The 24,384-nt window shown below is 36.7% G+C and overlaps 2 protein-coding genes across 5 annotated transcripts in view; both read right to left on the reverse strand.

Annotated features, from left to right (window-relative positions):
* Nucleotides 1-24,172, reverse strand: part of LOC105043609 (oxysterol-binding protein-related protein 2A) — a 30,860-nt gene extending 6,688 nt beyond the window's left edge. For 2 of the 4 annotated variants that reach the window (XM_010921205.4, XM_010921203.4), the window contains exons 1-5: nucleotides 23,580-24,171; nucleotides 18,436-18,789; nucleotides 16,259-16,355; nucleotides 15,439-15,887; nucleotides 1,685-1,840 (exon numbers count right to left, since the gene is read on the reverse strand). In XM_010921205.4, coding sequence (XP_010919507.1) covers nucleotides 1,685-1,840; nucleotides 15,439-15,887; nucleotides 16,259-16,355; nucleotides 18,436-18,789; nucleotides 23,580-23,966 — 1,443 coding nt within the window. In that variant the 5' untranslated portion in view covers nucleotides 23,967-24,171. Of the gene's footprint in view, nucleotides 1-1,684; nucleotides 1,841-15,438; nucleotides 15,888-16,258; nucleotides 16,356-18,435; nucleotides 18,790-22,786; nucleotides 23,043-23,579 lie in introns of those variants that run through there. The other 2 variants (XR_003800667.2, XM_019850284.3) reach the window with 2 other exon arrangements.
* LOC114914087 (uncharacterized) lies at nucleotides 2,058-4,340 on the reverse strand. The gene is made up of 4 exons (XM_073255740.1): nucleotides 4,144-4,340; nucleotides 3,868-4,055; nucleotides 3,403-3,789; nucleotides 2,058-3,302 (listed from the first exon to the last, which is right to left on the reverse strand). Exons 3-4 carry the CDS (start codon nucleotides 3,587-3,589, stop codon nucleotides 3,094-3,096), a joined length of 396 nt encoding a protein of 131 aa, XP_073111841.1. The 5' UTR covers nucleotides 3,590-3,789; nucleotides 3,868-4,055; nucleotides 4,144-4,340; the 3' UTR covers nucleotides 2,058-3,093.
* Nucleotides 24,173-24,384: the final 212 nt, after the last annotated feature.

The following is a 24,384-nucleotide window of genomic DNA, read 5'->3' on the forward strand; positions in this document are numbered from 1 at the left end:
CCATCAGCATGGTAAAGAAGTGAAAAACTATATTCCATCCATACCACCTTTTCTCTATGTGTATCAGCTAACATCAATGTCTATCACAATGATATGTGTTGAGACAGACCAATAAATAGTGACACAAAGTTGTACCATGTTTTTGCATTTCAAACCCATGCCCTACCACCCTGAAGAACCTTTTTTCTATTCTAAAATTCTTCATTGAAACATCTTTAGCCTTTTTTAATGTTTCAGAAGCACATTCCACAGCTTGCACATGGTAACAAAACCAACAAGAAAAAAAAAATCTAGCTTAACGTCTCAAAGTAGTTTCTATTGTGATAACCAAATTTTCTAAAGTAAGATATGTTAAATTTAATTATGTATATGTTAAAATGGATGAAATTGCCAGCAAAAGAATGATATTGTATTTAGACAGCTGGCTGGAAAAAAAGTAATATGTATGCATTTCTGCAACAATTTTCTGAGATTCCTACGTAGAGGCACACAACCATATTTGCTAACTCCAGAGGTTGCGGGATTGTAACCCAACTTAACCTTTGACATGGAGGGAGAAGATTAAATGTTTAACATTGAGTCTGAAGCAGCTCATCTCATTCCGCCTCCAAGATCAAGATAAGCCATATGTAGGTCAACGGACTAGTTGTTGGACTAGTACTAATTTCTAGTACATGTTCATTTATTTGACTAAATCGATCACTTAAAGGTGTCCCTTACAAAATACAGTGCCCACAAATCTGAAGTAGCTATTCTCATGTCCAGTGATCTGCAGTGAGATGTGTCTGCCAGCGGTAATCAAACTTCAAAAAATTCCTAAACTGCAGTGTGTGACAATATTTGATGAATCTACAGGTTGCAGGATTGAACCCGACTTACCCTTCATAATGGAGGGAAAAAGTTTAAATGTTTAATATTGAGTCCGGATGATAGCTCATCTGATAGTGATTACATGATTAAGAAAAGCCCTACGAAAAATCAAAGCCCAGGTTAAGGACTTGCACTAGTTTCCAGTACACCAAAACTTCTTTGAATGAATTGTTTACTAAAGAAATGGCACTCCAAAAATTTCAGTGTCCATAAATCAGAGATAGCTATTCTCATGTCCAGTGACATGAGTCACTAATTTAACAGTGGCTGCTTAGAGATACTTCCATATCAACCCAAAAGTGCACAAATGAAAATAATAAAGGAAGATCATATTTATAAGACAGACAACTAACGAATTAACTCATGTAAAATCAAGGCAATCAAGCATGTTAATGATACCGCTTATTCCATGAGTCACTGCACAGAATATAACAGCATAGTCTGTTGCTAAGTAGCATAGGATTAGAGGCAAAAGTGGATTTTTTTTTTCCCCTCCTTTTTAGTGTGTTTCCCTGTAAGGGGAAGCCAGATAATGACTGGAAATCCCCTAGCGATCTTCATGGATCTCATTATTAAGATCAGATCATATGAAAACTTAACCCCACCATACCCTCCCCCCCCCCCCCCCGCCAACACCACCCCAACCCCAACAAAAGAAAAAAAGATACAAATTCTTATGGCCAGAAATAGAGTGCCAAGTACCTTGTTTTCCGGTCATGCTTTTTGTAGTTTGACATAGCTAATGGAGTGAGGAAGAAAATAATACCATGAGACATACTCTACACTGTGGGTACATTAATATTCAAATACAGACCTTTTCAGAAAAGAAGCGAATTCCTTTTTCAGGGAAGTCAGCTTCATAAGTCTCCCCTAGCAAAGGATTGAATGGTTTGCAGTGGCGGCCATCCGAAGAAGCATAACCAGAGACCGCAAAGGCAGCTACATTCAGAATTCTCATGAGACTGTTCCCCTAAACACAACATGAAAAGTTCAATGTAAGCAACAAAAAATAGAGGGGGGGGGGGGTGTGAAGGTCAACGCATACCAATATATAAGTCGAGGGGACATTCTTTTACATAACAGCATATGCAGAAAAATACAAAGCACACAACATGTTGGGACTTGAATTAGGAATGCTACTAAAAGCCATATCTACTAGAGCTATCATGGAGAAACTTCATCTGTCACAATAAATATTAAATCAATCTTCAAGTCAATTAAGAACAAGAAATTCAGAAGCATAACAGAGTTCAATTTACTCATTCATATATGCACATAAACTCCTGTACCATGAAGCAGTTACCACAGATAGCAGGTACCACCTTCAATAAATTTCAGCAGTCAAAGGATACAAATAGACATGATAATTATATTATCTTACAGGCCCCAAAATATCCAATTGATTTCAGCAAAAGCCAATTAAATTTACCACCAATAAATAAATCATCATACCAGATGAGTTAATTTGCAGCATGAGCAATCATAAAATCAACTAGACACAGACCAAGATACAAGCCAGAGAGTATGCTTGATGACACATAGCCAAGTATAACATCATGTGGGCATTTTGATGGTTGGCATGTCACAGTGGTACTGTTGCAGCAGCCCAGTGCATCAGATTTTTTAACTGACTTTTCACTAGAGACATATGGGATAGTTGGGCAAAACACCTACGACAAGAGGTCTCTTAGAACTTCCAATTAATGCCACATATTACCTCATCAGAAGAGCAATGAAAATACTTAATACAAGGCCCGGAAAAAGTTAAGAGAAACAACCAAGTCTAAGCAAGTACCTCATATTGACCATCTAGGATGCTAAAAATATGCAGAAGGAAGCGTAAAACCTAATAGGGACAGTGATTTTAAGGACAGTTTACAAACCATGTAAAGAGGCTTTTCTATTATTCAAAACCTCAAGATTCAAATAAAAAATGTTTAAAGGTTTATGTTGGATGCTTGTTTCAAGCTACAATAATCAATGTTGTCAAATCGGAATTCGACTCGTGAATCGTCCATGCCTTAACTCGAATCGCAACTCGAATCGTAAGATTCAATAACAAAAAGCACAATCAAAATGTATACCAATCTATTAATTAACGAATACTCAAAAAGATGTCCAAAAAGTATAGATAAGTTTAAAATACTAAGTCCAAAACATAAATTAAAAATAAACATGAAATATCACTAATTCACTATTCACTCAAAAAATTAAATAGAATCTTCAGTCATCACAATCATCCTCAAGGCTAATGTCGCCATCACCGCTGCCGCCGCCGTCATCATCATCATCTTCAAGCATAATCATCTCTTGATTCTCTTCTTCTTCCTCTTCTTCCTCATTACCTTCATCTTCTTCTATCACTTCAATATCTTCCTCAACAACCTTTTCTTTCCCTTTACCTTTACCATCAACATTTAAGTTTCTTGGTCCTACAAAAATATTTTAAGAATCAACAAAGCCAAATAAGAAAATAATACAATTGTTTAAAAAATTAACTAAAAAAAAAGAATTAGAAAATAATTTGCATACTTCTCTTCCTTGTTCTATTATTAGGTCCCTCATCAATATCAAAACATTCATTTACATCCAACCAAGGCACATCATCCAATAAGCATGGCTCTTCTTGCTCAGTTATCCACTCATCATCTGATTCCATATCTGATAAGTATATCGGATCATATGCCTCCCCCTTTTCTTGTCTTTTTTGTTGTCTCATCTCAAGTTGAATATTGTACTTGACAAACACCAAGGCATTCAATCTTTGTTGCTCCAAATGGTTTCTTTTTTTTGAATGAATATGTTCAAATGTGCTCCAATTTCTTTCACATCCAGTGGCACTACAAGTAAGACTTAGTACTCGAATTGCTAGCCTTTGAAGTTCTTTGCACCGTTCTCCAAAACTCTCCCACCATAGAGCTAGATAAATAAAATAAGATAAATTAAATTTAAATTTGACAGGTAAAAATGAATTCATAAAATTATAATTATAATTACCTGATTATTTTTTATTTCTTGTTGATATCACTTTGTCCATCCCAAATAAACTTTCGGCCTTCTTAAATTTTTGAAGTTGTGAATCAATGATGACTCTTGTCTCAATATCTAGATACATTTTCTCAATTGTCTTGAACAATGCAATTTTTACTTCAGCATCAGCATTAAAATTAGAATCATATTGAAACCTAAAGATCAAGAATCAAAAAATAAATTTAAATTTAAAATAATAAAATTTACTAATGGAATAATGTAAATTAAAAAAGTGTGACTTACTTGAGATTAAGATAATATGCTGCAGCATGGAGTGGTTTATGAAGTTGCAAATCCCAACGAATGTCAATTATCTCCCAAATCCGATCATATCTCTTCTTAACATTGTTGAAATTTTTGCCAATTTGTTCTTTTGCTCTATCCATTGCTTCATAAATATAACTCAGAGCCGGTTTTGCATCTCCATCAACAAGTCTCAACACTTTGACCAAAAGAAAGACACACTTCAAACAATATTTTGTAGCTTTCCAAAATCTATTATCACTCAATATAATTTCTTGAACTTTTCTAACCTCAAATTTGCATGCATAAGTGCTCCTTGCCCATTTTTCTGAAGCAAACATAGCTCTTAAAGCAATCTTCCTATCTAGTATGCTTCTAAAAATGAGATAGGATGTTGCAAATCTAGTAACCACCGGTCTTGTCAATCTTAGAATATTTTTTAAACAAACTAAGAATCCAAGTATGGTGGTAAATATAAACTGTAATTTGCCTTGCCTTGCCAAGTGTATTAAAAAAAATTAAAATATTTTCAATGTCACTAAGTATTAAATCTAAACAATGGGCTGCATATGGAAACCAAAAAAGATACTCTCTTTTCTTTTAAGAGTCTACCCGCACCAACATAAGCAGAGACACTATCTGTCACCACTTGAACTATATTTTCCTCTCCAATCTCCTCTACTAAGCTGTTAAGCAATTCAAATAATTTATTTAAATCCTTACTAACATCAGAGGTATCCAATGATTTGAGGAACACTGTCTCAATTGGACTATTCACAAGAAAATTAGTAATAGACCGATTTTTTCCATCAGTCCAACCATCGGACATGATTGAACATCCCTTTTTTTTCACTCATCTTTATATTTTATCAAACATTCATTAACACTTTCCCCCTCTTTCTTCAAGAAAGTAACTCTGGCTTCATGATAAGAAGAAAGTTTCAATCCTCTTCCATACTCCCCAACAGATTTCATCATTTGAGCAAATAAAGGGCTTTTGACCAAATTGAATGCCAATGCATGTCCATATAGAAATCTACAAATATCTCTAACCACTGGTTCTCTTTTTTTTATCATTTCATTCATTATCCATTGTTTACATTCATTTCCCCTTCCTTTCATCATAAATGAATCCATAGTTCCCTTCCTTATTTTTGCATTTGGCTCATCTACTTCAAAGCACTCAACATCATCACCCAAATTTTTTTCTATTTCTTTCTCCCCCAACAAATTTTTAAAAAAATTCTAAATTTCTTCAAAAACTTGAGTACAGGGAGAAACATTATTATGTGTACCCACAAGATTTTTCATTCTATTCACTCCTCCCCAAAAACTCTTGTTACAATAATTGCATACAAGATGTAATCGATTTCCATCACCTCCTTTGCCATCATCAAATTTTTTACAATGATTCCAAGTGGGATCCACAACTTTAAATTTTTTTCTAGATGCTATTATTCAATAAAATAATAATACACAATTCCACTGCAAGTATGTAAATTAATTCCTATTAAAAAAATAAAAATTGTTAAAAAAATTGTCAAAAAAAAACTTAATCTTACTATTACTACTATTTTTATTTTTTTGGGTGAGAATTTAAGTGGATAAGTATTTATCTAAAGAAGGTGAGTCATTTTTGAGTGGTTGTTGCTTGTTGGTGGCAACGGAACCAGAACGGGACTTAACTCTTAAGTCACCGACCTCTCTCAGTTCCCCTCTCGCCTCTCGGTTTCGAAGCTTCGAGAGAAGTCCCACTTTTAAAAAAAAAAGACGAGGACCATAGCCAAGGAAAGCTTCGGTCCGATCGGGAAAAAAAACAGGCTTGCAGGCGGCATCGGGGAAGAGAAACAAAGGGTTTCAGGCGGCTTCAGGGAAGAAAACAGGGGAGAAACAGAGGGATTGAGAAGTAGGCTTCGGTCCAATATTAAAAAAAAAAAGCTTTAGGTTTCGGGAGAGAAACAAAGAGATTGGAGAAGAAGAAGGCTTCGGTTTGATCAAAAAAAAAGCTTTTGGAAGGAAAAACAGAGAGACCGAGGAACAAAAATAAAGCAACGGGAAAGAGAAACCTACCGGACCTACGACGAACTTGCAACGATGCTTCGAAGGCTTCAAGGCTTTCTCTTCCCCACGCGACCTCTTCCTCTTCTCGCCGTCGTCTTCGAAGGCTTGAAGCAGCCAGAAAAGAGTTCAAAGGTGAGAAATCTCTTTGATTTGCTTGTGCGAACCAATTTTGAAAGCAAATTTTGCCAAAATCCGATAATCTATTTTGATTCTCTGGCTCTTCGGCTTCCAAAAACGGCGAGAAGCCACCATTGGAACTTATCTTTTCCGATCTGACGGTATCGGACGATTCCTCGAGTCGCACGATTCAGTCGATGGACTCGCGATTCAGGTGCGATTCTTCTCTTTTCCCGATTCTTCATTCCGGTTCGACTCGACCACACTGTGAATCATCGCGAATCATACGAGTCAACTCGCGACTCATACGATTCTAACAACAAAGACAATAATTGACAAAGATTGATCTAGGAGGATCATCACCGAACCTATTGTGGACCACTTTATCCATTTTAGGTAGGTCAAGACAGGATCCAAAAGCAAGATCCATCATATCGAAAGCCAAATTGTTCACCCAATTTACAGAGGCCATAATTTTCCATACAAGATCTGATTGAGGTGCTCTCTTATTTGAAACTGGGTAATTTTTCGAGATTCATGATGATGTGTTGACCCCTAAAACGTTTGTCATATGCAACCATTAGGGGAATATGACAATGTTTGGGCCTCCAAACAAGCCAGTCGAGAAGGTTTTCTTTTTGGGAAATAATTTAGGCAGGCATAACTTACAATCCCGAAAGAATTAGATAAAGGAACTGAAGAAAAAGTTAATATAGGAGTCAAGATCCAACTCCAAGAGGATTTTACCTTTTTTGTGATTATTTCCACTCATCATAGCTATTTTAAGAAAGCTGCAACCTCTTGCAGTTAAAAGAGCAATCCGACTCAGATTTTGTAAGGGCATACTCTCACTAGCATAAATAGAGAGATTATAGTCAGTTTAAAAAAACAAAACAAAAAAGGGACTTAGAACCCTACTTTAGCAAATTCTCTTATTTTCTATTTATCTCTTAGAGAGATCTGAGTTGAGTGGATTAAAGAAAATCTTTTCTTCTCTCTAATTGAATTTAATACTCGCAAATTTTTCGAACAGCAAGCCATCAATCTCCAATGTACCATTGCCTCAAGTTTGAGCCTCATCATCAACATGTGCTTCATGTGGTGAACCCTTGAACCAAATTATGGCAGCAACAACTACTTTTAATATGATGTTGTTGCACGGCCTGAATGCCACCCAACTCAGTCAGTACCTTATTAAGCTCCACCTAACTCAAGGCTTAAATTTGTGGTGGTTGTTGCATTTCAACCTCTTCTATCATTCAATCACCCCAATTCCTAGTGGTGCATTAACTATAAATGCACAAATCATCTAAAACAAGCATGATTTTGAAGAAGCAAGACTGATGACTAGCACATGATTAATTACTCTTACTTTGAAACTTCAAATTACCAAGGTTAATCTTAAGAGGATCTCACTTTCACAATTCTCATATTCAAGCAATTTATCTCTAGTTGGCCAACATTAGTAAATGTAAATTTAATAGATATAGCTCCAAACTTTTTAGTTATTTAAAGCTTTAACCTTAACTTGCATCTTTGTTGCATCTTGTATTACTCAGTCTTGACAAATTTTTGACTTTAGGGCTATACTCACTGGTCATGATTTTGGGCACCCCATTGCCCATATTTGTGCAACAAGTTGTTCCTCTAATATCCAATCTTAGTGGTGACTTAACTCTTTAATAAGCTATAGATACATATTCCATCTCTATATATGTCTATAACTCAACTTGTAGCTTATGCTCATTTGCTTCAAAATGCATATCCCATGAACCTCATACAAGTTAGAGGATTCATATAAGTTGTAGAGTCGGAATGTTTCCTTGATGATATGTACTTTCTCCATGTGGGCCCATCACTAATAGTAAAAAATAGCTGTCAGCAATGGATATATACTTGTTCTTTACAAGAATAACTAGTACAAGCACTCAAAGAGTAGCAATCAATACAACAATATGAGTACAAAAATTGCCATCAACTCTAGTAACATGTGCCTAAAGTCTGAGCTATAAGGCCAATGCTTCAATAAATTAAATGGACCAAATAGGCTACGGTATCATAGACTTGATCCTCCTTTTGTTTTCATAAGACATTATTGGTTTTATACAATGCTTCTTTCTTGCTTAACTAAAAATAATAATAATATTTCTTTCTTCATATTGTATAATCCTAACCAGCAATCCAGTTTTTGTTCATTTATAAATCACTTATAAATTCACCATTGCCTTGGACTGAAAGACAAGTTATTGGCTTTTTAGACTTTTGAAACATTTCAAGCAGTATTGCCTAGACCTGTTGGAGTTTTGACCATCAAGCTAATTTATCTAATTCTATCCTATTAGTAAATGAATCATTGCCTTGAATGAAAAGCCAAGCAATTATCTTTTAAATTCATTTTCCTTAATTTCAAAAAATCCATCTAACAATCAACTCTATCCTAGAGAGATTCCATCTAAGCTCTTTTAAGAATTTGACAAACAACTTACCATTTATGGAATTGTTGAAATCCCATGATTATAGGAATCCCAAATTATGGTATCTGTTGGAATCCCATGATTATAGGAATCCTAAATTATTAGGAATTAATTTCAATTTCTGTATATAGCTGATTCCTCTAATTATTTCTGTTTTCTTTTGTAATTATTTAGCTTCCTATTCTAGGACTGGTGGATGTATATAAATAGGAAGTATGTAAAGAGCATTATTATTTAGAAATATACAAAGAAATTCTCTCCAAATTTTTGTTTTCTTCATGGTATCAGAGCCATATTAGGGTTTTTGGGTCAAGCTTCTAGCGACTTATTACGGGGGAGGGAGGGTGGTTGAGTGTCACCGCCTGCCCAAGGAGGAAGCCCAACTGCCGATCAGCCCGCCACCAGAAAATCATCGCCGTCCGATGAAGCGCGTGGCTCCACGCGCAGTCACAAGCCACAGCCTCCTTTCCACGCGCCGGCGCATGGACCTCTTTTCCAATAGCTTTTTCCGACCGTTCCTTTTCCTGTGTCCTTCCTTGTGTGTTGCGCCTCTGCCTAGCCTTGGTTCTTGACCTGGTTTGCTTTTCTTTTTACTAGTGCTAAGTATTTTGTTTCTTCAGTGCTTTTTCTCCTATTTGCTGAAACATGACTGAGGGAAAGAAGGCTGTGACTAAAACAAAAATGGACTTTGTAAGTGATAACCCATCTTTACAAATCAGTCCCGTTAAGCTCGATGGAACTAATTATCTGGCATGGTCCAGATCCTGTCTTTTGTTCATTCAAGCTAGGAGACTACAAGGGTATATTACTGATAATCCAAAATCAGAAATTATCAGTTCTAGTTATACTCAAGTGGGAATCAGAAAACTCACTTATGATGTCTTGGCTTATCAATTCTATGCAACCTCAGATTGCTTGGAGGTATTTGTTGTTGAACAGTGCAGCCACTATTTGGAATGCAGTTTCTCAATCCTACTCTCAAATGGGCAATGATGCACAGATTAACGAGCCCCGTAACAAAGTTCATGGAACGAAACAAGATGAGATGACTATTGCACAGTACTTTGCTGAATTAAATAGTTTATCGTAGAAATTGGATTACTATCCGGATTTTCAAGCCACATGCGCTACTAATGCTGTTAAGTTTCAAAAATTGATTAAAAAGGAACGCATATATGATTTTCTTGCTGACTTGAATATAGAGTATGATCAGATAGGGATCCAAGTACTTGAAAAGGATCCTATGCCTTCCTTGAGGCAAACATACTCATATGTCCAACGGGAAGAGAGTCGAAGGAGTGTCATGATCCATTCATCCTCTGTTGATAAGGTAGGGCTAGTAGCTGCCTCTTCACGAGAGCAATGACATGTTCCTCATCAAGGTCCTCCAGACAAAGATAAGTTACACTATGACTACTGTGGCAAGTCTCGACATACTAAAGAACATTGCTGGAAACTGCATGGTCGCCCAACCAAAAGGTATGGTGGTAAGTGGATGGGTTCATCAAGACCACAAGCGAATGTGTCCGAGACAGTGGATTTCTCTGAGGAAACAAATAATATTGAGATTTTTCCTATGAAGAAGTTCAGTCCCTAAGGCGTTTGTTGTCTCAGCTTGAATCTCAATCTACTACTGTTGTCTCTTCCAATTTTGTCAAATCAGATAATGCTTTTCTTGCAAATCTTTAAAAATCTTTTTGAATTATAGATTCTGGAGCAAACAAACACATGACAAGCTCTCCAAATAAATTTTCAACCAATTCTCCATGCTCAGAAAAAGAAAAAATCCGCATAGCGGACGGATCCTTAGCCACTATTTTTGGAACAGGTTCTATTAAATGTACTACCACCATAAATCTAGCTTCAGTTCTTCATGTTCCTAGCATTCCTATTAATCTTTTGTTTGTTAGTTCTATTACTAAAGCCCTCAATTGCGAAATTGAATTTATTCCTACTCATTGCATATTTCAGGAGTTGAAAACAGGGAGAATGATTGACAATGGTAGATTGCAAGACGGTCTGTATCTTCTGGATGACAGTTGTGGTCTCTCGAATCCTGATCCCAACCAAGCTTTGTTAGGATATTCTATGAGTGCTGAACAAGAGATCATCCAGTGGCATGGGCAATTAGGACATCCTTCTTTTTCTGCTTTAAAAAGGTTATATCCTATTTTGTTTAGACAATGCAAATCAGAATTGCTAGTTTGTGATGCTTGTGAATTTGCTAAACACACAAGACATTCTTATCCTCCAATAAATAATAAGAGTTTGGTTCCTTTTATGACTATTCATTCTGATGTATGGGGGCCTACCCAAACAGATTTTTTGTCTGGTTATAGATGGTTTGTCACTTTTTGATTATTACATTAGATTGACTTGGGTTTACTTGATGAAAGCAAAAAATGAAGTGTTTTCTTGCTTTCAACAATTTCACAAAGATGATTTGTATACTGTTTGATGCTCAGGTTAAGATTCTAAAAACTGATAATGGTACTGAATATATAAATGGAGTCTTTCATGCCTATTTAGATTCAAATGGAATTGTGCATCAAACTAGTTATGTAAATACTAGTGCATAAAATAGAGTGTCAGAGAGAAAGAATAGACATTTACTTGAGGTGGCTCGATCCCTTATATTTACTATGAACCTTCCTACACCTTACTGGGGGGATGCTGTTCTTTCTGCAGCATATCTTATCAATAGAATGCCTCTTAGAATACTGAACTTTAAGAGTCTTTTAGAGATTTTACCAGGTAGTAATTCTTGTACTGTTCCCTCAAAGATCTTTGGTTACGTTTGTTTTGTTTATAAGACAAATATTGGAAAGTTAGAACCTAAAGCTCTTAAATATGTATTTGTGGGTTACTCTGGTACTCAAAAGAGATATAAATGTTACCACCCACCTTCAAGAAAATTTTTGTTAGCATGGATGTCACATTTAGAAAATCTGAGCCTTATTTCTCCACTCAGTCACCTCTTCAGGAGAGCATAAGAATGAAGAGGTGTCCTTCTCATGTTATCCTCTTCAGGGAGAGATTCTTAGGCTTGGGACAGACCTTAATGAGAATAACAAGGACCAACCACCTCAACCCCTAAGGAGATTGGATAGACTAGATTTGAAAACTTACGCACGTCGGAACAAGACAGATACAGCCATTGAGCATGATACACCTGATCAACCGGCATCCTTGAATTCAGTTCCTGAACATTCTGAAGATTTATGTGGTGAGTTTCCTTCGATCCTTGATGATTCTAATTCTGATTCTAATCCTAATTCTTCTACTGATGAGCTTGATGTTCCCATTGCTATTAGAAAAGGAGACAGAACTTGTACTAAACATCCCATTTTCAATTTTGTTTCCTATGATTCTGTCTCCTTATAGAGCCTTTGGCTTGTCTGTTTCATCCCACAAAGTTGGAAGGATGCGTACCTTGATCCAAAATAGAAGGCAGCTATGGTTGAAGAGATGAGGGTTTTGGCAAAAAATGAAACATGAGATCTTATTACTCTTTCATTGGAAAAGAGACTAGTGGGATGCAAGTGGGTGTTCACAGTAAAACATACAGCAGATGGTTCAATTGAAAGATACAAGATCAGATTAGTGGCAAAAAACTTCACACAGACCTATGGAGTGGATTATCAGGAGACCTTTGCCCCTATTGCAAAAATGAATACTATTAGAATCCTGCTATGCTGTGCAGCAAATCTTGAGTGGGACTTACGACAGTTTGATGTCAAGAATACTTTTTTACATGGAGATGTAGAGAAAGAAATGTACATGGAGATTCCTCCAGGGTTTGATGATAAGAAAACCAAAGAAAAGATTTACAGATTGAAGAAGGCATTATATGGCCTGAAGCGATCACCAAGAGCATGGTTTGACAGATTCAGCAAAGCCATGATTTTTTTTGGCTACCATCAAAACAATGCTAATCATACCTTGTTTATGAAATACTGTAAAGATAAGATCACATTACTTATTATTTATGTTGATGATATAGTTGTGACTAGAGATGATAAGGAGAAGATTGCCCATCTAAAAAGGCTCTTAGCCCAAGAATTTGAAATTAAAGATTTGAGTAAACTGCGGTATTTTCTTAGAACAGAAGTTACCAGGTCAGATAAAGAAATCTTTATTTCTCAGAAAAAATATATTCTGGATCTCCTGGAAGAAACTGGCATGTTGGGATGTAAACCTGCAGATTCTCCTATTGAGGCTAATCACAGATTGCAAGCAGAAGTTGGGGACTCGATTGATTTAGAAAGATATCAGCGATTAGTTGGAAGATTGATTTATCTCTCACACACTAGACCAGATATAGCTTATGCTGTTAGTCTGGTGAGCCAATATATGCATGATCCTCGTGAATCCCACTTAGAAGCTGTGTTTTACATTTTGAGATACCTGAAATCTACACCGGAAAAAGGGTTACTTTTCTCAAAGCATGGCCACCTACAGATAAAAGCTTTTACTGATGCAGATTGGGCTAGATCTCTTGATGATAGAAGGTCAACATCTGGTTATTGTACATTTGTTGGAGATAACTTGATTATCTGGAGAAGCAAGAAACAGAATGTGACAGCAAGATCAAGTGCAGAAGCAGAATATAGAGCTACGGCTTAGGGTATTTGTGAACTATTGTGGTTACGAAAATTGATGGAAGAGTTGAAGTTGTTAGAAACAAATAGTTTATCCTTGTTTTGTAGCAATAAGGCTGCTATTAATATTGTCTACAATCCAATTCAGCATGATCAGACCAAACACATAGAGATTGTCGACACTTCATGAAGGAGAAGATAATGGATGGCTTATTAACTATTTCTCATGTGACTTCGAAGGAGCAATTGGCTGATGTATTTACTAAGGGACCAAGCAGTAGAGTATTCCATACTTTAGTTTGCAAGTTGGGCATATGTAATATCCATGGACCAACCTGAGGGGGAGTGTTGGGATCTCATGATTATAGAAATCCCAAATTATGGTATTTGTTGGAATCCCATGATTATAGTAATTCCAAATTATTAGGAATTAATTTCAGTTTCTGTATATAGCTGATTCTCCTAATTATTTCTATTTCTTTTTGTAATTATTTAGCTTCCTATTTTAGTATTAGTGGATGTATATAAATAGGAGCTATGTAAAGAGCATTATTATTCAAAAATATACAAAAAAATTCTCTCTAAATTTCTGTTTTCTTCATGAATGCTCACCATAATCCAACAGATGATCATTTTCTTGAAAACGAGGATTTTACAATCATGATGCTTCAATCAACAAATTGTGGCCATTAAGGTGATAAAAAAGCAGGAAAATTCTGTATACTGCAAACACAAATAATTAGGTACCAGAGATATAAAAAAAGTTATGGCCATCCCAACCATTAATGCCTCAGGTTCTAATCAAATGAATATCACTAAAGGGAAGAATCAGTGCAACCAAAAGTAATTTGCCTAACTCGGCAACTAAGAAGCATTATTCCGCTCTCCCGTAAATGGTTCAGAGGGCCACTGAGGGGACACAAGTGAATGGGGATGGGGGCACTGAAGGATCGGCTTAGTCTAGTAGGACACCACCAGCATGGTGATAGAACCAAGTGGACCCAGGGGGTTGTCAGTGATCCTGGCCACAGAATTGGTGAATCCCCACCTCACAAAGCAAAGCCGAGTAAATCCAAGGATTACAAAAAAAATGACTGCTCCAGATTCCCAAGAAGTGGTAACCCAGAATTACAAAGCCCCTGATATGCAAGAGTCTCATGTCTGTGAGCCACTCCTCTCATTTAGCCCTTTTTCGATTCTACAGGTTACTCACAAGGTGCTGGCTCCACAAGGTCTAAGCCACATGGTGCTAATGCTTCGTTTGGATTGACACATCAGGAAGACCTCATCTCTTTGACTCCAGGAAAGGGTTGAGGTGCTACAAGTTACTAGGGTTTTTATTGCCTTCTATAGATTCCTTTTACCAGTCTTCTTGTGTTTTTGAAACCCCCATCCCCTAAACTACCTTAATTTTTTTTCTTGGTATTAACAAATCTTTGCACATTTTTAGAGCTATTATTTTTTACTTCAGATTTAGTGTTCTCCTGCTTTCGTTGTGATAATTTTCCTTCATGTTTTGTTGCATTGATGTGCATATTTAGATGTCTCCGTTCCCTTTTTTAAATTCAATAAACTGAGGTTATTCCAAAAAAATAAAAAAAACACTAGGCTAAATCGATAATCTTGGAATTGGAAATATTTCTTGTACCCAACCATGCTATTCCAAAAATGAAATCCATTACCTCAAAGAATAATGGTCTTAGTTAATGTTTTAAGAAGCAAATAACAGAAAGGTTCTTGAATTCAGCTTATGGCTCAGTCATTTTCCAGATCATTTCTTTTAAGATGATTTTTGGATACCAAGAAAAACATTTATGAAGTTCAAGAAGCATGATCTTTCTTAGGATTTAGACTACACAATGAATTATTAAAAAATGAAGAGTGTCCCTTTTTTCATCTTCAATAGCAGAGAGCAAAATGTTAAAATAAAAATCTATAGATGGGTTAGACATTCCTGTACAAGTACATAAAGATACATGAGATTTTTAGCAACAATCAAATTTCACATCAATTTAAAGGCCAATCTGAAAAATGATCCTTACCATTTTCCCATACTCATATGCTCGATCCAACAGATAAGAGTATTCCAAGTCCTCAAAACACTTCTGAAGTGTTGATAGTGGTTCATTAAAGTAAACGGGAAGGCAAACTCGTGTGAGATCTTTTCCAACATTATCTTTGATCATCGACCAAAGGCTGACGCCTTTTTCTTTCTCAAGAGGATCAGGCAATTTTGTACGCCTCTTGATATATGGAAATGTATTATGACCATTTGGCTCTATTTCAAGATCCATCATTTCCACAGTTCCTGAGCAATTTGCAGTACCACAGCTTTTAGCAGCATGGTCTGAGGCTCTTATTTTAGAGGGACAGACAACAGTGGAATCACTGAAACTCTCCTCCGCATCAAAGAAGCAAGGCTTGCCCTCATCTGACAATTCATCTAGCTCTTGCTTTTCCACATCATCAGATGATTCTGTGGTACTATACTCTGACCAAAACAAACAACTTTGTGAAGAGGAAAAACTTTAAATCACTAAAAATGACAAAACCACATTAATTACGCTTACAATATGTGCCTCTAAGAGTTGTATATGCCATTCTGAAATTCCAAAATTAAATATAGCTTCTCAACATAATTATAAGATGTATAGCCAGTATTTTATCGTTGGGTAAGTTTGAATGTCAATCTTTCGTAGGCATGAGAAATCAACTGTTAAGACAGGAATCTAACGCATCACAGTAACTTTCTAGAAGAACAGTGAAGATTTCTAAAGATTATATAACAGAAAAGCTGTTGGAATACAGAAATAAAATCATTTATTATAACTTGATTTTAATTGAGGTAGAAATATGAAATACCACTGCATTTTCCACGCTCTAAGCAGGGACATTTATGCTTTGGCAACTGCAATTGGCCTTCATGGATTGCTGTGGTCACCTCATCAGCATTAACTTCCTAAACAAACAAATGTCATGTCAAAAAACTCAACAAACAAATCAACTGTATGTTCCTAATGAATTCTTTCCCAATTAAGAAAAGCAATCATGTTGATCATTTACATAACAAGAATTAATTTCACACAGTAATCTGTTTTTCATGACAAAGTAACTAAAACTTCTATACAAGCATATGAAAGTGTTGGGAGAAAAGCTACCTGAGTAAAATGACCAACAACACCAAAAATCTGAAAGCCTTCTATTCCTAAAACCCATACAGATATATAAATAGATCAATTATACATCTACAACCCACGGTGGACAACCTATCTTCTAAACCACAACAATGGCAACTGCCTACGCACAAGAAACTGCAGTAACCTCATTCCATCTCTTTAAAGCTAGAGTAATCCATCTCCACATATTTTGGATCACATAACTAAATTCACAAATCATGCTGCTAAGACCAGCAAAGATAGTGAATTTCGGTTAATGCTTTAGGATACCAGACATGAAAGATCACACCTTAAGCAATTTGATGTATAAAGCTACTGTTGCAAGTTAGCATATCAGAAGGCATGCTCACTTGTGAAGATGGATCCATAAAGCCATATTGGTGACCAATCCAGTATTGAGTATTGTTCCCAGTTGCCGTTCGATGACACCACCCTTGGCCCCCACAGCTCTCCAAACTATATGCTCTCTTCAAACTATATGCTCTTCCCTCATCTTTGCTTCACTCTTGTCCCTCTCTATCTCCCCTAGACCCTTGTCTCTCTATCCCTCTTAGTTGTGACCTAGATCTATGCCCTGCTCCCCACCCAAGTGGGATGTCATATATCTCATGGCTAAGGAATAGTAATTCAGACTTTTATGAAACTGGACATGACTAAAGAACAGGCACAAATATTTTAGATTAGAATTGAAAAGCCGAAGACAAAAAGCCATTCCAAAGACAACAAGAGGACCTTTTTTCCTGCTCTCTTTTCATTTACCTCCCTTTTTTTGGCAGGGGGGGTGAGGGAGTACATAGAGTTGGAAAGGATGGGAATTGGCAAAGGTGCTAATAGGAAGGGAGGAGACATTGGGAGGAAAAGACAGGGCTTCTAAATAATGGAAGAGAAGCTACAGATTCTTCTTCTTCTTCTTCTTCTTTTTTCTGGGGAGGGGGAGTTGAAAAGCCACAAATAATTTAGGGGCTTAGTAATGTAAATCTATTCAGGAATATAAGGTGAGCATATGCACTGTAGTTTTGATCTAAAATAAAATATAAAATCTGAAATATTTTAAGATCTTGGTGTAAAAACCTGCACAAGGAATAAACTATGCTCTAAAAGGGCAAATGTCTCCACAATGTATGGGTGAATGCTCAAGCTCAAAGAAAGAGGACAAGAAGAGGGAAAAGGATGGAAGGGATATAACTGCTTTCATGGATCACAAAACCTAATTTTACACCGTCTCTTATCTATGATACATAAAGGCATAATAAGATTTATTAACTATGCTTCCTACATTAACTAGGATGCCTTTATGGTTTTTTCAAACAAGATACTCCCAAACTTTATAGAGATAGAAAATTTTAAATATCTATAAAACCAAAGAAACAATGATAAAGTCAAGCCAAACCATAATCCTAATCATTTAAAACCTTTTCTAACCCAATGGGGACCTAAAGTAGGACCTATAGACACTAATCTTACAAACTAGGACACAAAAGCTCTGTACATCAATGCTTAAGACACCCAAGCAGGTCAACTATATTGAAGAAACAAAAATGAGGAAGGGGAAGTGTATAATAATTATAGTAAATACAGCATATTGAATTATCTTGGTGGACTACCCAAACAGAGAAAGGCCAGGGTGAAAAAATAAGACCTCAAAAAACAATCTTGCCTTACATCCTACTCATTTGTCAAAAACTTTAGTAAATAAATTTTTGATTAAAATAACAGACAAATTGCATAATATTAAAGAAAGCAATGCTTTTATCCTATATCAGAAATCATAAAAAACATCTCCATTTGCCAACATGAAAAAAGCAATGTGCATATTTACTAAATGCCTCAATTGAGAATATCTATTATTACAGAAATAAATACCTCAAGCTGCTGCTGGAATGTGCTAAGAAAACTTAAATGTTCTTCGTAATGAAGCTTTAATTGTCTCTGAAACTCTAAAAATTCTGACAGCATGATCTGCTCACAATCCCTCATAAGTTCCTCATCTAGTCCCTCCACATGCATGCGATCTCTAAGCTTTTTGGTTGAAATAGATATATCATTCTGGATAAAAGGCATCCTTCCATCAAGACAAAATTTACTTCTTGCTGAGACCAAAGCTTCAATCCAGGCAACACGATCTTTCCTTGAATCAGTTCTCAATTGAAGTGTCTTTGTCGGAGAAACTATATAGAATCGTCTTTCATCTGTCTTACTTTCACGAAAAGATGAGATCTAGCAAAAATTCAGAAAAGTTAATTAAGTTTGAATTAGAGGAATGTACAGTGAGCCAGGCAAATAGATAAGAATTTTTCTCCAAAAACTTGCTTTTTAAATGATATAGCATGATATGTTGTCATTGGCATGACCATTTTATCATCAAGGAGCTATTACAACTATATCATCATCCTATTCACAATTATGTCAATCAGAGAATACATAATCAAACCTCATCTTAAATAAAACACAAAAGAAGCAGTGATAAAATTGATAAGCATGAAAGTCATTCATAATTACATCCTGCAAATTTGACATGTCCAATAAAAGACAATTAATGAACAGAGAGGTAAAGAAGAGAGGGAGGGGAAAAGAGGGGGGAAGACAGAGATTCACATTTACCACACCAAAAATGAAAACAAAATGCAGTTATAACTAACAAATAAAATTGAAAACAATCTCAAGACCAAAAAAATGAGCACTCAATGATCACAGCCCATGCAATTAGCTTTTACTTAAAACAACGACTGAGCAATGAATTCTTCCTGCCTAGGAACAATAACTCTAAAACCAAACTCTTGGATTATCAGATAAATTGAATGGAAAACTTAATCCACAAATCCTTATGTCCTGACATAATTCAACCTCATGTAATAATATGAAGCGTAATCAAAGACAGCAGCCTATAGAACCTTTCTCATTTTAAGCAGCATGAATTATATTGACATGCAAATGAGCATGCAACATTCAAAAATGTTTAAATATATAAATGAATGTGGTTCCTTGGTAGTACCATAGCTAAGCATGCCACAATACATGAATTTGATGGAAAGCCTGAACTGAAGGCATACAGATCATGATGCTGGCAGTTTTATATATATGTTGTAGAGGGTGCAGATTGTGAAGATAGTATTGATGTACATAACTCATCATATGAAATACTTTTTTACTCTGAAGAAATTGCTGATCATATATTTCATTCACTATGTTCTAGGTTCCACCAAAACAAGTATATGAAAATTGTATGTTTAGTTATAACATGAAGATTAAAATAAGTAAACATAGGACAATCAGGTTGATTATCAAAAACAACTGTCACATCAATTAACTGGAATTCAGTAGCACAACAAGAGTGATGAAAGCTATTTATAAATATAGCTGCTACGTTCCCACCATATTGTAGTCATTAGCACTTATATTTATAATTTTTATTGTTAAACGCTGCCAATTTAAGAAAAACTCACATCTGTATGCCTGATCAAAGGTGTCATTTTCAGTGTACTTCATGGGATACTTACCTATATCTTATATAATATAATAACACACCTATGTTTATAAGTTAGAATCATTGCATGCATGCCACTCCTGTCTCTTGCATGCATACATGAACTTATACGCATACAGAAACAAGCTCAAACGGATTGCTTTGTCTATGGGTATATTTTAGCTTGTTTATGAATTTATTTTTTGAACTTATAGGTACACACATTTATTGCTCAAATTGCCCCAAAACTACCCAAAACATGAAACATATTTATTATTTTTTTTTAAAATTTTGCTGATTCTGTTGACTGAAACTCTGAAAGTTGGATTCTACCAAAATTGCTGAAATTGTAGAAACTGAAACTCAATAGGCCTTACTGAGACCGAGTTTTCATATCCTGCCTATAAAAGAGATCTTATGGTTGTATGGATATGCGAATGAAATTTCAAGAATCAAGTCCTAGAATTTCTAGCCTGTTAAAACTTGCAGTTGTATACCTCTAGCATATTGACCATGTATAATATGTGCAGGTATATTTTATGTCGTGTGTTTCTCCAGTTAATAGCACGCTTATCTTTCTGTACTCAGCATAAGAAAAGAGAACTTACAATAAGCAGACATTTGCTGCAAGGGATATCTTTATCATTAGTGAAGAGTCAATTCTTGATGGGGCATGAAAAATGAACTAATATGTATGAAACCTTACTCAATAAGAATGGACCAGCCTTTCATATATTAGTCATGAATCATGATTACTTCAGTCTTAGATCGTACCAATTAAATCTAGACTATTATTACATCAACTCTAGCACCTGTTTTAAATGATTAAAGAACTTAAAATTAACCAAATACAACTCAAATTCTCAATCTAATATTCTGCTCCATATTTATGCTAAATAATCTATGAAAATCTCATAAGAAACAATAAGTTTTAAAGCTTGCTTTTCAGAATCTCCAAATATTAACAGGCTAATTCCCATGGAGTTTGGCACTTAGGGAAATAGCAAGCTCAGGGTATTAAAAATTCCACATTTTGTGCAATAGGAAAAAAGTTTTGAAATGCATTTTGAAAGTCAATGCCTACCTAAACAGTCAGAGCATCAGACAGACTAAAATAATCACGCCAATAGATAGATCATGGTGGGGTTAAAACTATAGAAGCAAGAATGTAGACATATCAATCTGGAGGCACGAAAATTCCACAAATTGCACCTAAGATTTAGATCAACAAATCAAGCATTAACACACACTCCATATAAGAAATTGTTGGTTAGCAGCCATACTGCTTTCAGCACAGTTCCATTGCTTGGTTTGCTACCAGTAAGTACATATTGAACCCAAACTTTATATCATTTCTCCTTTGAAAAAAGTCAAAATATAGACATCAACCATGATTGGCTTTTCAAATTTTAAATCTTATCCTGGTACTTGAATTTTGCTATTCAATTCTATTTGAATATGTGTGTGTCTAATTTTCGTATTCCTGTACAGGGATGCAAGTTGACTCCTTTTTCCTCAAAATTAAGGATGCATGTGGGTCCACCACATCTTACATATGTATTACCTCTTCTTTCTAGCTTTTATAAGTATCACTTATTTTATCCCTGTATTATTATGCACCACTTTCAAGTTACAGCTATATATGAAATATATTACATATACTTTTTGACTAAAATACATCCTAGGCTGCCCCACATCCTATAATTGTTTCAGAGGTACACTACCTCACACCCATACTGCTTCAAATTCAGAGCTAAGAATAACGCATCAAGAAAAGAAAAAATCAATAATGGAGGCCTAGCATGATAGAAGCTCAACCTAGAAGAACACCACACCCAAGTTGGCCCATTATATGCATGGTCTGAGAGTCTAGATTATACATCTAATGCAAAATCTGGTTGAATCCAGCAAGTTAAACCAAGTCTAACCCATCCACTTGCACCACATTTTCACACTACTACATTTTTATTTAATAAAAGATTGTAGTATAATATGTATTAAGAAAATCAAAAAAAAAAACTAAATATTATAAGTTATGCAATCATAGAGTAAGCCAGCACACATTTCGATCATGTTGAGCTCCAAATAGATTTGCCAAAATCACTGATCTACATCAACAGCCTACATACCTAACTCTTGCCAAGACTTAAATAACATGTAAGGTCGTATGCCACATATGGACAAATCATACCACTGCCTTTTTTGTTAGAATTACCAAGCTATGCCATAAAGGGCCTGTCATTTCCAGGCAGAGCGTCATGCTCCAGGCACCCCAAGAAGGCATCCAAGCCATTCAAAATTTAAGTGCCAAATCATGGGCCTGGATAAAACGTGCCACCATAAATTTCTTTACTGCTAGTAAAAACCAAAAAATCAAGATTATGAAACAACTACAACGAACACATTTTAAGCATGAAATTCTCATTAAACTGTCCATAATACTAAAAACAAAGATTAGACAGCAAAATTGCCCACCAAATATCAGTTATGAAAAGGAAAAAAAGACGCCGAGAGAGGAGGGAGGAGGGAGGAGGGAGGGGGAGAGGGGGAAGTCAAATATTCAGCAGGCATAAATACAGATTTTTGACGAGTAATGGTTGAACCTACTTTAATGTCAAAAGCAAAAGCAAGAAATAAAAGATCAAAATTTTAGAAGGGAAGTGTAACGAACCACATTTAAATTCCAGACCAGAAAGCACAAACAGAGAAAAGAACAGAGAAAAAATATATAAATTTCTAACAAAACTGTACCTCTTTTCTCTCAGAACCTGACAGAGATAAAGAAAGAAGCACTAGAGGACCCTACAGCAAGGACACAAGTCCTGTGGGGGACACCCCGCCCTTCCAAACAACACCACACTGAGACACCAAGCCACCCCCAAAAGTCCACAGAAACACGAGACAGAAACAAAGCCCACATCCGCATCAACAAGAACAAAACAAGAAGCCCTCTGTTCATCCTCTCCCCCACAAGAAAATGACACCAAAAAAGAAGAGGCCAAGGGGCAAAGCATCTCACAACGGCGTCATCCACTGCAACGCCTCACAGCTTTGTATCGCTTCCGTCAACCCCCGCACGCGGAGATGTGACCCACGACCTCTCGTCCCCACCTCGCTCCCCATCCTGCTCGTGCTCGCCAACGCGCAAATGGTCTAAAAAGACGATTTCTATCGGAGAAAGGTAAAGAAGTGGAGTGCCAAAGGCTTTCTTGGTTCCGTGCATAGAGAGAGAAAATAATAAAGCGAAAGAGTAAAAAGAAAAGAAAAGAAAGTGCTCAGAAACAGTAAACAGCTGCTTTTCTTTAGACAGAAGAGAGGAAGAGAAGGGACCCAGAAATCCAACTGTTTTCAACTTGATCCACAAGACGCAAGAATCGATCGGAGAAGCCCCGAATTGGAAGAGCTTTCGGACCTTGTGGATCCAATGGACTCCAGTTGTAGCAAAAATCTCGAGACAAATCAACAAGGATCGAATTCTTGATCCTAAATTTCATCATAAGTAAACAAAAGAATCGATCTTTACCATTCTCCGGCATTCGCTTACCTTGAGATAAACGACGCCCACAGGCTTCGGAGGGTTCCGATGGCTGCCGATGGCATTGGCCCGGGAGAGCCGCGTGGCGGCGGTGCCGATGAGGCGGACGCCGTCACCCTCGGAGAAGGGGACCTCCTCCCGGCGGGGGATCTTGAAGTAGGAGAGGACACCGTTCTGGAGGGAGAACCACCGGGACCGCCACCCCTTCCCGTAGTTGGTCCACTTGTAGAGCACCCCGGCAACGGCGACCGTCGACGATGAGCCCTCGCACTCCCCCTTGCCCCCGCCGCCGCCCCCAAGCTCGGTCTCCGGGTCCGCCGGCACCGGCGAGCGGTCGCCGATCCCGGGCCAGTCCATACATATGCAGCAGAGCGGGTGCATCTCTCCCGCTCGCATCGCGCGAGCTCTCGATCTCACAAGGTTTCGGAGTCCGAGGCCTCCATTAGAAGAAGACTCATTAAATTACGGCTTCGCTTCCAGTTCTTGGTTAATATAAGCTCAGAAAGAGGGAGAGAGAAAGTGGGGGTTTATATATTAATTAAGAATACATAAGAATATCATTATTTGGAAACGGGGAGGGGAAGATCCGATACGGGAAGATGAGGTTCTGCGCTTTGCTGGGGCAGCTTATATAATTTGGTGACGGTGGTGACGTTGGACGGTCGGGTGACTGGGAGAGAGCGAAAGATCGGATTTTTAGCAGCCCTATTATGATCCTATCTTATGCTCGAAGTTTGTTCGTTCGTACTTCATTAAATATTTTGCAAGATTCATGAGTCAATGATCTGGAATCCACTATTAAGCCAAAGCAGCA

This window comes from Elaeis guineensis, chromosome 4 (assembly GCF_000442705.2).
Source record: "Elaeis guineensis isolate ETL-2024a chromosome 4, EG11, whole genome shotgun sequence".
Taxonomy (NCBI): domain Eukaryota; kingdom Viridiplantae; phylum Streptophyta; class Magnoliopsida; order Arecales; family Arecaceae; genus Elaeis; species Elaeis guineensis.